At 44.1% G+C, this 15,380-nt stretch overlaps 1 protein-coding gene across 7 annotated transcripts in view; it reads left to right on the top strand.

Moving 5' to 3' along the window:
• The window catches only part of SYNJ1 (synaptojanin 1), a 111,545-nt gene that overhangs the window by 51,516 nt on the left and 44,649 nt on the right, over window positions 1-15,380 (top strand). For 4 of the 7 annotated variants that reach the window (XM_068136352.2, XM_068136353.2, XM_068136355.2 and 1 more), the window contains exons 13-24: window positions 822-845; window positions 1,453-1,644; window positions 1,736-1,823; window positions 1,921-2,061; window positions 9,033-9,225; window positions 11,076-11,234; window positions 13,513-13,669; window positions 13,812-13,923; window positions 14,178-14,381; window positions 14,467-14,545; window positions 14,687-14,858; window positions 14,958-15,140. In XM_068136352.2, the coding sequence (XP_067992453.2) occupies window positions 822-845; window positions 1,453-1,644; window positions 1,736-1,823; window positions 1,921-2,061; window positions 9,033-9,225; window positions 11,076-11,234; window positions 13,513-13,669; window positions 13,812-13,923; window positions 14,178-14,381; window positions 14,467-14,545; window positions 14,687-14,858; window positions 14,958-15,140 (1,704 nt within the window). The remainder of the gene's footprint in view (window positions 1-821; window positions 846-1,452; window positions 1,645-1,735; window positions 1,824-1,920; window positions 2,062-9,032; window positions 9,226-11,075; window positions 11,235-13,512; window positions 13,670-13,811; window positions 13,924-14,177; window positions 14,382-14,466; window positions 14,546-14,686; window positions 14,859-14,957; window positions 15,141-15,380) is intronic. The other 3 variants (XM_068136354.2, XM_068136358.2, XM_068136356.2) reach the window with 3 other exon arrangements.

Genomic DNA, 15,380 nt, shown 5'->3' with positions numbered 1-15,380 from the left:
GAAAAAGATGTCTTTTTTAGGGGGTAATCGAGTTTTTGATATGTACTAGCACATTACCCATTGGGTGATTGCGTCACCCTCCCCCCGACAGTGACGCCACACACTCACACGTTCACTGTGAATAAACGCACACATAATTCTGACAACTGAACAAAAAGCCTCAGCTTCCCCCCTCCAACTGTCTTATACCTGGTCTGAATAATTTATATAACATTTTAGCTGTTAGCATGAGCAATGAATGAGGCTGCCATGTTGTTGTTGTTGTCTCGGAAGCAGCCATGCAGGAACTCCTTTATCCTACCCTCTGTTTAAGATGACCATCTTTGAGTTGATTAAAAATGGTGAACCCTGGTTTTATTTGTTGAAGTCTGCCTCGAGATGACCTGAAAAATCTGGCCTACACATCTTGTAATTTGACTTGTCAGAATTATTTTCAAATTCTGGTGTTTACTCTTCAGGAGGCTTGTTTATATTTCTCCATTCGGCCGATCCGAACCAGACCAGACTTTGTGAGCATTAATGTAGTGAGCGACTTTGTGCTCACCATCTTGTCCTGTCCAAAGGGGTCGTGTCATGTGCCCAACGAAAGCCCCTTCATCCCGGATCAGCCGCTCACGTGGGTTTTGAGCACAGATTAATTGGTTGTGAATGTCCAATCTGTGAGGAACTGTTGGCTTGTTGGAGCACAACAAAAACCAACCGATGTCGACAACAAATGCAGGGATTTGTGTGACGGAAACATGATTTGGCATTGCATGAATTATACAGATTTCCTTCTGACATTTTGTAATTCTTTTCTTCCTTCTATTGTATTGCACCAGTTCCTGAGATTTTCCTTCAGGCAGGTATGAAAAGACGTTTGCACTTCCTCCCTCATCTGCATTGTCTCTGCACGTTGTTGTTGTTGTTGTTGTTCTGCACATGCTTGGTGCTCCTGATTGCTCTATTTGGGTTTGATTAATGTGTGGTGATTGGATTTCACTAATTGGGAACTTTCAGCAATTCCTTGTTCCTTTGTTTGCATTTTTTGTCCTGTCGTTCCTTGCAATCATTGCTGTTCATCACAACTGTTGGTCTGAATTATTCCTTTGTTGAATGTTTTTACCTTGGTGTTGGTGCTTTGCATGCTGCTGTATGTAGTCCAGGCACAAAGTACTAAGTTTCCTTTGTCGCTCCTGCGCAAGGACATTTGCTAGTTGGTTTAATAATGAAGAACAGCAGATTGCAAGTGGTGGTGAAAAGTTAATTTTTTAATATGTTTTTTTTACTTTTTGCTTGGTTGCCTTTTTATTGGCATGAGGAAAGTTGCCCATCATTTGGGGTTAGGGTATTGTGATGTGACTGGCTGGACAATACACTGGTTGAAACGCTGTTAGTATTATGACTGTTTGAAATCTTGAGTGAAATCGATGCTGCCATCCAAATACGTTTTGCCATAACCCAACCCGACAGCGTCCCCGCAGCTCTTGGAGTCTCTGTGCGTCCGACAAGCCGAGTTCACACATCCGAGACGGATCCGCGTCTCTGTGGCCACGTGGAACGTGAACGGAGGGCGGCAGTTTCGTAGCATCGCGTTCAAGCACCAGACGCTCACCAATTGGCTAATCGATGCGCCGCATCAGTCCGGGATGGCACAGTTCCAAGGTAGGTTGGAATGATCCTCCGCAACATAAATATCCACATCAAATACAGCCATGAAGATGTTTCTGAAGACCTTGCTCGTGTTGTGGTGCAGACGATAGCACAGGTGGTGTGGTCGACGTCTTTGCGATCGGTTTTCAAGAGATGGTGGAGCTTAATGCTGGAAACATCGTAAGTACAAGGTGTGTTGGTTTTCTTTGTCTTGCATCAGGTACAAGTCAGGTTATTTATTTAATTCTCCAATTGCAAAGTGTAAACCATACACTTTCTCGTTCTCAGCACCGAAAACCAGAAACGTTGGGCAGTAGAGCTGCAGAAAACCATCTCGCGTGATCACAAATACGTCCTCTTGACTTCCGAGCAGCTGGTCGGTGTGTGTCTCTATGTATTTATCAGACCACACCTTGCTAGCTTAATCCGGTACGCCCCATGACTCTCAATCGTCCCATGCCCTTTTTTCACTGTATATTTCTCACACTGGATGCATTATTTATTGAATAGTCATGAATACGTGATCCTGGTTGGTCTCTCGAGCATAACCAACATGCACCACTCAACACTTGTCACCACCCAGTATAAAACGCTGCATTCACTTGTTGAGTTGCATCTGGAGCTGCAAAACTCCAGTCTGTATTATTCGGTTCTCCCATGCATCACTCAGAACCTCATGACATGTATGTTATCGAATCACCATTTGCTATCCACTCAAAATGATCACGTGGCTGCATCATTACACGAATGAGCCATCTATTTGTATCTTCTGCCTGGTATGCGTGTAACATCGTGATTTATTACCTTCACACCGAAGGTGGAAGGCGGTTATGTTTTCACCGCTGTCTGTCTGTTTGTCTGTTTATTTGACTATCTCTCTGCGAACAAGATGTCTCAAAAAGTTGTGGATGGATTTGGACTACATTTGGAGAGGTTGAGTATGTGATGACACGGACGAAACGATTAGATTTTGGTGAAGAAAAAAGCCTCGGCTCGAAAAAAGCCACATATGTTGTGTGCAAGAGACGAGATGGAAGGGAAGTGGTGTGAGAATGGTGAAGGGTAGGCAGGGACAGAAATACAAGTTTGTGTGGCAAGGGTACCTGGAGGGCGTGAATGGTGTTGGTGTCCTGTTTTCTGAGGAGTTTGTAGACAGTGTGGTGAGTGTGACTAGAGTGAGTGATAGGTTTATGATGGTGAAAATGATGATTGGAAAGCTCTTGGTGAACATCATCTCAGGATATGCTCCGCAGGTTGGTCGGAGCGATGAAGAGGACAAGTTATGGTGTGCGACAGAGAAACTGATGGAAAACGTGAAAGATGAGGAAGTTGTTGTGGGAGGAGGAGACCTAAATGGAGATGTGGGAAGGAGTATGGATGGTTTTGAGGGAGTTCATGGGGGTTACGGATATGGTGTGAGAAATGGAGAAGGTGAAAGGATTTTGGAGTTTCCTGATGGAGCTGATTTGTTGATTTGTAATACTCAGTTCCAGAAAGAGGATAATAAGCTTGTTACATACACGTCAGGTGGGTCGACGACAACCGTTGACTACCTGATGGTGCGTAGGCGAGATAGAGGGCACCTCCGGGACACAAAGGTGATCCCGGGGGAGGAGGCTGTTTCACAGCACCACTTGGTTGTCTGTGACATAAGGGTGAAAGGTGCGAGGAGAGCTCGGCGGGTGAAGTACCAACCGAGAATGAAGGTGTGGAGGTTGAAAGAGGTGACAGTAAGGGAGGCATTAAAAGAGAGGCTGAGTAGAGCAGAGGATGATGTGGTTGAGCTTGAAAGTGGTTGGATGTCAATGAAAGCTAGTCTGTTGGGAGCCGTTGGTGAGGTATGTGGATGGACAAAATGACCACCGAGGCACTCGGAAACATGGTTGTGGGATGATGAAGTTGGAAAGAGGATTGACGAGAAGAGGAAGAAGTTCAAGGAGTGGCAGAAGGCAAAGGGTATGGGAGAAGAAGCAGCAGAGCATGAAAGTTATAAGGCAGCCAAGAAGGCTGCAAAGAAAGAGGTAGCAAAGGCGCAGGAGGCATGTAGGAAAATGTTCGGAGAACGCTTGGATTCGGAAGAGGGTCAGAAAGCAGTATTCAGGATTGCAAAGCAGATAGCGAAAGAGAGGTGTGATGTGATGGGGGTGAGTTGCTTGAAGGATGAAGTGGGACAAATCGTTGTGGACCCAGATGAAATTAAAGATATATGGAAATGCTGTTGAATACAGAGAATGAATGGGATGGCAACATAGAGAGTAACCCAGTTTTAGGACCGGCAGAGAAGATAACTGAGAAGGAAGTTGAGGAAGCGATAAAAGCAATGAAGAGTAGAAAAGAGGGAGGGCCGACGGGAGTTGTGGGAGATATGTTAAAGGCAGCCGGAAGTTAGGGTGTGAAGAGAATGACAGAGATCTGTAATCTGGCGGTGAAAGAAGGCCGCATTCCAGTGGATTGGGAACTGAGTACCCTCGTCCCTCTATACAAGGGGAAAGGTGACCCTCTAGAGTGTGGCTCGTACCGAGCGATAAAGTTATTGGAGCATGGAATGAAGGTATTGGAAAGGGTGTTGGAGAGGAGGATATGGAAGAAAGTGAAGATCGACGAAATGCAGTTTGGATTCATGCCAGGAAGAGGAACGACAGACGTGCTTTTTATTGTGAGGCAGTTGCAGGAGAAGTACATGGAGAAGAGGAAGAAGTTGTTTCTTGGGTTTGTTGATCTGGAGAAAGCATTCGATAGGGTTCCATGCAAAGTATTGACATGGGCAATGAGGAAGTTAGGAGTGGAGGAATGGTTGATCAGAGTAGTGATGGCAATGTACAAAAGAGCGCGCACAGCTGTAAGGACGAAGGACGGGAACAGTGGTGAGTTTTAGGTGAAGGTGGGAGTGCATCAGGGGTCGGTACTAAGTCCACTACTATTTGTAGCTGTGATGGAGGTGCTGGCTCTGAACGTAAAGGAGGGTTTACCGTGGGAGTTGTTGTATGCAGTTGATCTCGTGTTGATTGCGGAAAGTATGGATGGACTGAAGCAAAAGATGAGCAAGTGGAAGGAATGTATGGAGACAAAAGGTCTGAAGGTGAATATCGGAAAGACGAAGGTGATGGCAAGTGGTAAAGCATGTGGTGAGGTGGAAAAAACTGGGAAGTGGCCCTGTGCTGTGTGCAGGAAGGGTGTCGGAGTGAACTCCATTCAATGTCCTTTCCAGACTCGCACCTTTCCAGAAAATACTTTCCCAGACTCGTTGGCATCTATAACCTTCTTTCTGAAGGCCTCAGAGAGCTCTTTTGGTCTCGGCATGGTGACGCCGCACACCAACAACAAAGAGCAAACCAAACTAAATGTCTGAGGTTTAAATAAGATAGGTTCCTCCAAGATCCTCTCCAACGATGTTCTAATAATTTGCACCTGAGCTGGTGCACCTGATTCTAATTTTAGGTATTTGAAGTCGTGATAAATGTAGGGGTGTACTTACTTTTTCCACATGCAAAATTTGCATTTATGTTTATTTAAATTATACAATGGACTACAAAATGTAAATGTTTCATGATATTTGTTATATTATATCACCTTTATCTATCAATATTGTTGAAACTAGGGCATGCCCGTACTATATATATATCTAAAATTATATCCCCCCCCTCTATTTACATGAAATGGTTTGGTCCAAAGCGAACGGCTTGCGAGTGGTGACAATCCCCCCCCTCTATTTACATGAAATGGTTCGGTCCAAAGCGAACGGCTTCCGGAGTTTGGTAAAGAAATCGCCATCGCGTACACAAACGCGCAGGAAAGCGAATGAATCGCAAATTCGTTTTTATTAGTTGTAAAACATAGTTTAACGCCAACATAGTTTGCAAACGTGAAATAAATGAATACGCTCTCAAATGTGCCATCCGAGGCAGAGTGTGCCCGCCACGTTCGGCACACGCGATCGTTCGCTGCTCTCTGATTGGTTGAATCGTTTTTTGGACATAGCTCGGTAAGTAATTGTCCGATTAATATGAAACCTTGAAAAGGCACATCCTCGGGTCCCCAGCAATATACCTGGCAAGTTTCAAGTATATCGGACCCGTGGTTGTCGAGAAACAGCGGTCACAGACAAACAAACAAACGTACAGACAGACAGACAGAGATTACTGGAATTATAGATAGACTAGGGCATGCCCGTACTATATCTATATCTAAAATTATATCCCCCCCCTCTATTTACATGGAATGGTTTGGTCCAAAGCGAACGGCTTCCGGAGTTTGGTAAAGAAATCGCCATCGCGTGCACAAACGCGCAGGAAAGCGAATGAATCGCAAATTCGTTTTTATTAGTTGTAAAACATAGTTTAACGCCAACATAGTTTGCAAACGTGAAATAAATGAATACGCTCTCAAATGTGCCATCCGAGGCAGAGTGTGCCCGCCACGTTCGGCACACGCGATCGTTCGCTGCTCTCTGATTGGTTGAATCGTTTTTTGGACATAGCTCGGTAAGTAATTGTCCGATTAATATGAAACCTTGAAAAGGCACATCCTCGGGTCCCCAGCAATATACCTGGCAAGTTAAAAGTATATCGGACCCGTGGTTGTCGAGAAACAGCGGTCACAGACAAACGTACAGACGTACAGACAGACAGACAGAGATTACTGGAATTATAGATAGATGAAGATCAAATAGCTGTATGTTGAAATATGTTGAAAAAGTCAAAACTTTACATGGGGTGTACTTACTTTTTCACGTGACTGTATGTGAGTACGACTGAAAGTCGAAGACAGAAACAAGGCTGTGTCGATCTCCACCTGTGCGTTGATATTACCCAGGGTCAGGTCATGGACACAAGGAAATATACTCCCCATATGCTGGTATTACCCAGGGTAACCCTCTCCCTAAGACGACATGCCAATGCTCCCAAAGGGAGCGGGTGTTTCGAGTTGAGAAAAAAATATATATATATATATGATGATGATTGGAAAGCTTCTATATGACGGCTTCTATATATATATATATGACGGCTTGACGCCGTCTCCAGATATATACTTAATATATATATCTGTATATATATATATACAGACTTGGCATTTAATATGGAATATTTTTTTTGTGGGAGTGAACTTACTTTTCAAGATGTCTTAGAACCAAAAGTTCATTGGAATTATGTTGAAATTATTCTAGATTTTATTAATGTGACCTTTAAAAGACAAAAACCACATAAAGCCACCACTCCATGACAAACAGCATTGTCGAGTTGACGGACCATTTCCAGAGGAAGCGGCAATAACTTTTGGAGACGTGCAGCAGTTGTTTTCCACCAATACAGAACGCAACAACCCTTGTATACCCGACTGTGAAGCCAATCATCAAATGCACCTGTCCGTACATTTTGCCACGCCACCTGTGATATAATCCTGTTGTTGACTTCTTGCTGCGACAGACAATCAGTGACATGGTTCTTTTAACAAATAAATCACCAAAGTGTGAAAGAAATTCACTAGATTGATATACTGAGTTAAGAAAGTAAACCCAAGTCAAGAAAAAATATATATTCCATATTAAATGCCAAGTCTGTGTATATATATACTGAACAGCAAAAGAAACGTCAGTCAGAATCAATATTTTGGAGTCTTTATTTTCAAGTCATGATCAACACGAATTGAGATTTAGGATCAACATGAAACATTACAGGTATGGTCACCACAGTTCAAACAATAATGTGAAATGTTATGAATAAGAAAAACACAAGACCAAGTGAGAACAAGGGAGGTCAAAATCAGTATCTTGTGTGACCCCCGTGAGCGTTGATGACAGCCATACATCGTCTGTACATGGAGTGGATTAATCGGTTGATGAAGGCATTTATCACTTGGGCCCACACTCTGAGAAACGCCTGACTGAGTTGAGCTGCAGTTGTCGGCCTTGGTCGAACGTCATTCAGTCTTCTTTGAACCTCGTCCCACAAGTGCTCTATCGGGTTTAAATTGGGGCTGAGCGCAGGCCAGTGCATGGTTTGGATGCCATTCTGTTGCAGGAAGTCCTTTGTTGCTCTGGCAGTGTGGTCCTGCTGTCCTTCCATTGTCCTGCTGGAAGACATGATTTCCGTGACTTCCAAAATGTGGCACAACGTGAGGTCTGAGGACTTGATCGATGTAGCGAGCAGCTGTGACACCATTGCCTCTTCCTGGACCAATATTCTGGAACACCACAGGACCGACTTTGTGATTGAGAGCAATAGCACCCCATACCATGATGTTTAGACCACCCCACGAATCTCTTTCCATCACAGTCATCTGAGTAGCATTCCCCACGTCTACGCCAAACTCTCACTCTGCCATCTGCCGTGGAGACACAGTATCAGCTTTCGTCTGAGAAAAGAACGGTTCTCCACTGCTGGTAACGCCAATGTTGATGCTGTGTGGCCCACTGTAGTCGGTCACGGCAGTGTCATGCTGTAAGAATGGGGCCACGATACAGCCTATGACAACGGACATCCCTGTTCTTCAAACGTCGACGGACTGAATCGCCACTAATGTGTCTCTGGTGGGTTCCAACTGTTTGTCTTGCAGTTTTTGTAGCCCTGGTAAAGCGATCTTGGATGTGATGACGCACAATCTGTCGATCCTGTCGTGGTGTTGTTACCCGCGGTCTGCCACTGCGTGGGCGGTCATAGGTGCTGTTGGTGGCCTGGTATCGTTCCTGTAACCTGTAGATGGTTCTCACGTTGACATGGAAAGCATTGGCAACCATTCGTGCAGTCTGTCCAGCATGCAATCTTCCAATAGCCTGGTCTCTCTGAATCCTCGTAAGTCTGGGCATGGCGCTGGCATCGAAACACGAATGATGAACACACGTTTTGGGGTGCCTTTTATAGGGAAAGTCACAAGGAGACGCACGTGCATTTTGATTTCCATGGGAATCATGCACAACCTTGTACCATGGTCGTTTTTTTGCCTGCGTTTTGGTGACCAGTTTTTATCCACGTGTGCCCCACTGTCGGTAGTTAGGATTAAATTTAGATACAGACTAATGTAAATAACGAGATATCGAAACGAAATGCATTGATATTTCTGTGGGAAATATTCAGGAATTATTTTTATGAAGTGACGTTTCTATTGCTGTTCAGTGTATATAAAAGAGCAAAATATATGCGATTTGAATTTGAGATTTTTCTTACTTTGCTAATTACTATTACTGATACTGTACAGACTTTTTTGGGGGGTTTTATTTTTAATGGCAGATATTTTGCCCCCTCCTGGCCCATGATATTTTGTGCATTATTAAGGATTCCATTAGAGCTGGAAGTGGCACGTTGCTACACACAATCGTGTCATCAAACTTAATTGTTTGTTTGTTTTTTGTTTTTTACACGCCATCTTGCATAAATCACTGACCTTTATCCCACCCTTGATACCAGTAACCTCGCAGTGGACACCGTGAAAACGGGCATGGGTGGTGCCACGGGAAACAAGGGTGCAGTGGCCATCTGTATGCAGTTACACAGCAGCAGCCTGTGCTTTGTGTGCTCCCATTTTGCTGCGGGGCAATCGCAAGTACGCGAGCGCAATGACGACTATTCGGAGATTGTCCGCAAGCTTTCGTTCTCCATGGTGAGCCAGTGTATGGTGGAATTAGCATGGTTGGAAGCAAATGGTTTATGATGGTTTGGTTAAGCGCTGTGCAACAGGCATTTTAAGGCCATTTTCCCTGCTAGAGCGAGGGTTAGCCTTGCGGGTCCCATGACAATCTTCTCCATGTTGCCCTATTTTCTAAATCTCTCCTTGTTAACCCCCTTGCCTGCATTTCTTCTTCCACCATCTTTAGCCAAGTCTTTCTCGGTCTTCCCCGTCCTCTACTTCCTTCTACATTCATTTCCATCACTCTTCTCAACCAGTCACTTTCATCCTTCCTCAACACATGACCAAACCATCTCAACCTGTTCCTCTTCACAGCATCAATCACAGGCTCTATTCCCATCATCTTTCGCAATTCATCATTTGTCTTCCTCACTCAACGATACTCCGCACATCCACAGAACCATTCGCATTTCCACCCTTTCCAGCCTTCGTTGCTGCTCTACATTCATGACCCATGTCTCGCTCCCATAAATCATAACACTTCTCACACATGCAGCAAACACCTTTCCCTTCAGCTTCAACGACACTCCCCTCCTCATCAGCACGCCACTCAGTTCCCGAAACTTCTTCCATGCACATCTCACTCTAGCAACCGTTGCCGAGTCTGATCCACCTTCTCCATTCAGCATGTCTCCGAGGTAGCAAAATGTTTTCACACCTTCCAGCTTCACGCCGTCTCCAAGATCCAACCCAACATTTCCTCCATCTGCAGCTCCCTCTGTGCACACCTTACATTTGAATGTAGCTGCCACACTGGTTAATGACCCTCTCAGACCACTACATTTTTGATGAACCCACTCAGCGCACATTGTACATTGAATGGAGTTCACTCCGACACCCTTCCTGCATCCAGCACATGGCCACTTCCCAGTTCTTTCCACCTCACCACATGCTTTACCACTTGCCATCACCTTCGTCTTTCCTATATTCACCTTCAGACCTTTTGTCTCCATACATTCCTTCCACTTGTTCATTTTTTCCTTCAGTCCATCCATACTTTCCACAATCAACACCAGATCATTTGCATACAACAACTCCCACGGTAAACCCTCCTTTACGTTCTGAGCCAGCACCTCCATCACAGCTACAAATAGTAGTGGACTTAGTACCTACCCCTGATGCACTCCCACCTTCACCTCAAACTCACCACTGTTCCCGTCCTTCGTCCTTACAGCTGTGCGCGCTCTTTTGTACATTGCCATCACTTCTCTGATCAACCATTCCTCCACTCCTAACTTCCTCAATGCCCATGTCAATACTTCGTGTGGAACCCGATCAAATGCGTTCTCCAGATCAACAAACCCAAGAAACAACTTCTTCCTCTTCTCCATGTACTTCTCCTGCAACTGCCTCACAATAAAAAGCACGTCTGTTGTTCCTCTTCCTGGCATAAATCCAAACTGCATTTTGTCGATCTTCACTTTCTTCCTTATCCTCCTCTCCAACACCCTTTCCAATACCTTCATTCCATGCCCTAATAACTTTATCACTCTATATGAGCCACAGTCCAGAGGGTCACCTTTCCCCTTGTATAGAGGGACGAGGGTACTCGGTTTCCAATCCACTGGAATGCGGCCTTCTTTCACCACCAGATTACAGATCTGTCATTCTCTTCACAACCCAACCTCCCGCTGCCTTCAACTTCAACGCTGCCCACAACTCCTGTCAGCCCTGCCTCTTTTCTACTCTTCATTGCTTTTATCGCTTCCTCAACTTCCTTCTCAACTCAACTGTATTGACCAGAAACTGCGTGTGATCTTTTTAAATGTTGTTTTACAATCTCCTTGCGATCAACATGGTCAAAATGTCACGTATCTCAACAGGGACGCGGATTGTTCTCCCATGACTATGTGTTCTGGTGCGGAGATTTCAACTATCGGATTGACCTTCCGGGCGAGGAGGTGAAGGATTTGACCCTGGCAGAGCGCTGGGAGGAGCTGCAAGCTGCTGATCAACTGCAGAAACAGAAAACTGCTGGAAAAGTAATGACAGGATGAGGTGTTTTTGTTATTTGTTGTGTGTTGATGTTGGACGGGATGTGTGAAACATTTATTATTAACAAGCAAGGGTACCCGGCGTTGCCTGGTGCTGTACTCACCCTGTTGGCATTTTGAAGTCATGAATTTTTTTTTCTTTTTTTTTCTGTTATTATTTTTTATGCCTCTGCTGACAAAGTCGCCGGAGGCATTATGCTTTCGGGTTGTCCGTACGGGCCAAACCTCGTTTTTCTCAGCAAACATATGTCCGATTGAGAAGAAACTTTCAGGGTCGGAGTGACACACATGCAGAATGATTTTTATGATAATTGTGACGTTATCGGTCATGTGGTATGGCAGCCATCTTGGATGAAAAGGAAAAAAAAATTATTTATCCGAAACCGCTGAATGGCAAAATTTGAAACGTGGGACATTGTCAAGTACTCCCAATGGGGAACGAAAGCATGATAATGATATCATAGGTGAAGTGGTATACCAGCCAAAAATGTTTTAATCTAATTCCTTATCCTAAAAATCTGAAATTGCATGCACCTGATATATGACCCATTTGTATTGAAACATAAAATTTATGACATCATAGGTCACATGGTTTGGCAGCCATATTTGATTGAAGGAAAATATTAAAGAATTATATCTCTGAAACCGCTCACCCCATTGATGCGACATTTTACAAATATCATCTAACAGCACTGTTGCATATATTTTGAATATGATGATGTCGTAGGTTATGTGGTTTGGCAGCCATCTTGGATAGAAAAACGAACCTTGTCTGATCAACACAAAACATCACAAATGTGATCCGCTACCCATACTTATGCAGAGTGGTGGCATCTAACCGTTGTGGGACTACGCAGAGGCATATTGGCAACAGTCACTTTGTTCTAGTTTTTATGGGGGCCTAAGTGCTTCCCTACACCCACTAAGGACTAGGGTTGGGTATGATTTAATATTACCTTTCACATACCTGCAAAGGCCTCGACACTATAAAGAGCGATTATATATAAAAAAACAAAAAACAAATAAAACTATAATTGAACTTTGTTTTACTTTTCTTTTTTTGCTTCAAACATTTCCTGGCACCCTGAACCTCTCAAGGTTTGATGATGAAGATCCATTCAGCCATCTGAGAAAATGGCGACACAGGCAGACAGACAAACAACTCTCATATGCTTGCAAACCTATGGGCCAAGGCTCACTTTTTGTTACCTCCGCCACCAAAGGTGGATGGAGGTTGTTTTCACCCCTGTCTATCTGTTTGTCCATTTGTGAACAGAATATCTCAAAAGGTTGTGGACGGATTCGGACGAAATTTGGCAGAGATGTAGCGTATGTGACGCCGACGAAATGATTAGATTTTGGTGAAGATCTGGATTCGGATCCGGACAGTGTAATTTATTAAGTGATTCTTCACCATTGGGAGATATGAATTGTCATGTATTAAGATTGTCATGGGGACCGCAAGGCTAAACCCCGCCCGCTCTTGCAGGGAAAATGGCCTTAAAATGCCTGTTGTTGTTGTTGTTGTTGTTGTTGTTGTTGTTGTGTCTTCACCATTGGGAGATAGTACCAAAAACGATAAATAGCCGGATATCTGAAAGTTATGGATGGATTTGGACGAAACATGGTGGACAGGTTGTGTGTGTGACGTGGAAGAATCGATTCAATTTCGGTGAAGATCCGAATCCGGATCCAGCTAGTATAATTTTTTTAAAGTGATCTTCATCATTGAGTGATATGGCCAACCAGGCAGAGGTATGCTCTCTTCCGAGTTTCGTTCTATTTTTGTTTGTAGCTCTAATTTTAATTTTGAAATTCTTGGAACAGGGAAATGGGTACAGTGAAGCTGTATTTACATCACTTTCCAGTAGTCAATCGCAGTGCACCTCGCCTTGCGCAGCCAATCAGCAGCATCTCTTAACTAGTCACCAAGCCACATGAAGCATAGTTCATGCTTGCTCTGTCTGGGCATTTAGCAATTTGAAAAATGAAAAGGGTTTTGTCTAAATGAAAAAAAAAAAAAATGACCCTGCACTGCCCGAGTCCTTGGTGAATAATATGTTACCAGTTTCAACTTTGTGCAACCAGTGGTTTGGGAGATGCAAAACATGCACGCCAATTGGATCTTATGTATATGCGTCTGTGCTTCTGTTGGTAAATTTACAGTGGTATTTAAGAAAGAAAAAAAAATTCTGCAATGTTTGCTTACTTTGACTTGTTTACATGAAGTTGTCACTCGATACCCATCTTTTTATACTGAATGTAGGTATTTAAAGGCTTCCTTGAGGGTCGGACAAACTTTGCACCTACGTACAAGTATGACATGTTCTCAAATGACTATGACACGAGTGAGAAATGTCGGACACCAGCCTGGACGGACCGTGTGCTCTGGCACCGGAAGAAGTGGCCCTTCGAGAAGAGTGGTGAGTGGTTTATTAAAAAGGAAGAATTCTGATATTCTTCGTAAATATATTTGCTATCGCAATGCTTCACGCACAGTTAGTGGCATGATTGGTAAAATAAGCTATAACGGTGATCCCATTTTATTCCCCTCCCCATAATGAGCTTCAGCAGACGAGGTGGATCTCATGAACTCTCTCAATGGTTCAGAAAGCCTGTGGAACCCTGGAGTTCTGGTACATTATGGAAGGGCCGAGCTCAAAACGTCTGATCACCGGTGAGAAATTTACAGGGGATTAATGAAGCGCAATCATTTTTGTTGCAAGTTTTACTTGCCGTCAGTGTTTCCTACACAGGTGTTTTGAGTGCCATACATGTTCTCTTTAAAAAATTAATACAAGACATGGTAATTGTAGCAACAGATGGAGGATAGAGGGTCAACCTAATGTAGACAGGTTTCTTTCGACACTAGGGTTCCTAGTCTTGGCCATTTTGGACTGGAGATTCAAACTGCCCATTCATTGTATGCAGGCCTGTTGTAGCAGTCATCGACATCGACATCCTTGAACTGTCTCCTGAAGCACTCCAAGATTCATTGCGATTAGCAGTGGACGCCCACGGACCGCCGGATGGCACTGTGTTGGTGGAAGCTGCAGGTGTTGGACATTTTGACGACAATGCTGTCCAGCAGCTCGTGCAGGCTCTCTCTGCCTATGGGGAGGTTCTTTTGGTCAGGTGTGCTGCTTTACATTGTCATTGCTGAACCTTCTAATCGGCATTGTCCTAAAATTGTTTAATTACCTTTTAAATTTCTCTCCAGGCTTGTGGACAATGCTGTATATGCGACTTACAGAGATGGACGCTCTGCCCTCGCTGCTCTTGCACTTGACAAGACAAAGGTGTAACCTTTGGGCCACAAATTATACCAAAATGTTTTGTTTCCAGATTACCTCCAATGTCGTTGATTTTATTTTTTAAGATAAAAGTTAACCTCTACTTTCCATTGTATTTATTTCCTTTTTGCTCAATTTTGAACACAGATTGCTGAGCAGGTGCTCACTGTTCATCTCAAAAATTCTTCTTGGGCTGAGGACATGCTTAAGGAGTTGTCTGTGAATGAGGGCTTGGCGAAGAAACTCCCCAATGCACCCATCTCTGAACTTCTCACCGATGACATTTCCACTATGTTGCCAAATGATTACGACATGGAAGGTGCAGCTCCGTCACCTATCTATTGTGTGCAATTATGGTTGGCGTGGAAGGGTGTGCATCTCACTTGTTATCACCTTGTACCTCTTTGCTGATCCACAGGTGATGTCGATAATCTTGGTGGTGACATGGATGAAATGACGCTGCAGCCGTCGGCAATGCTCGGGACATCTCCGCTGCCTTCTCCCGGGCTGTCCCCCCGCAACAGCCCTTCCTCTTCCCCAACACCTTTAGACCTGACTCCTCATCCCGGTTCATTCCCATCCAGACCTTCTCCTGTTCAGGGTGTGTCTATTGTATTTTTATGCCCCTGCTGACGAAGTCGCGGAGGCGTTATGTTTTCGGGTTGTCCGTCCGTCCGTCTGTAATAGGTTTTCGTTGCCATGATAAATCAAGACTGGCTGAAGGGATCTAAGTCAAACTTGGCACGTGTATGTATAATGATCCAAAGATGAACTGATTCGATTATGGAGTCAAGAGGCCAAAGGTCGAAGGTCTCGTAAGGTAAAAATTATGTTACTGCTC

The sequence above is a fragment of the Myxine glutinosa genome, chromosome 14 (genome assembly GCF_964187855.1).
Source record: "Myxine glutinosa chromosome 14, kmMyxGlut1.1, whole genome shotgun sequence".
Taxonomy (NCBI): Eukaryota; Metazoa; Chordata; class Myxini; order Myxiniformes; family Myxinidae; genus Myxine; species Myxine glutinosa.
This window is presented reverse-complemented; position numbering and strand designations above follow the sequence as displayed.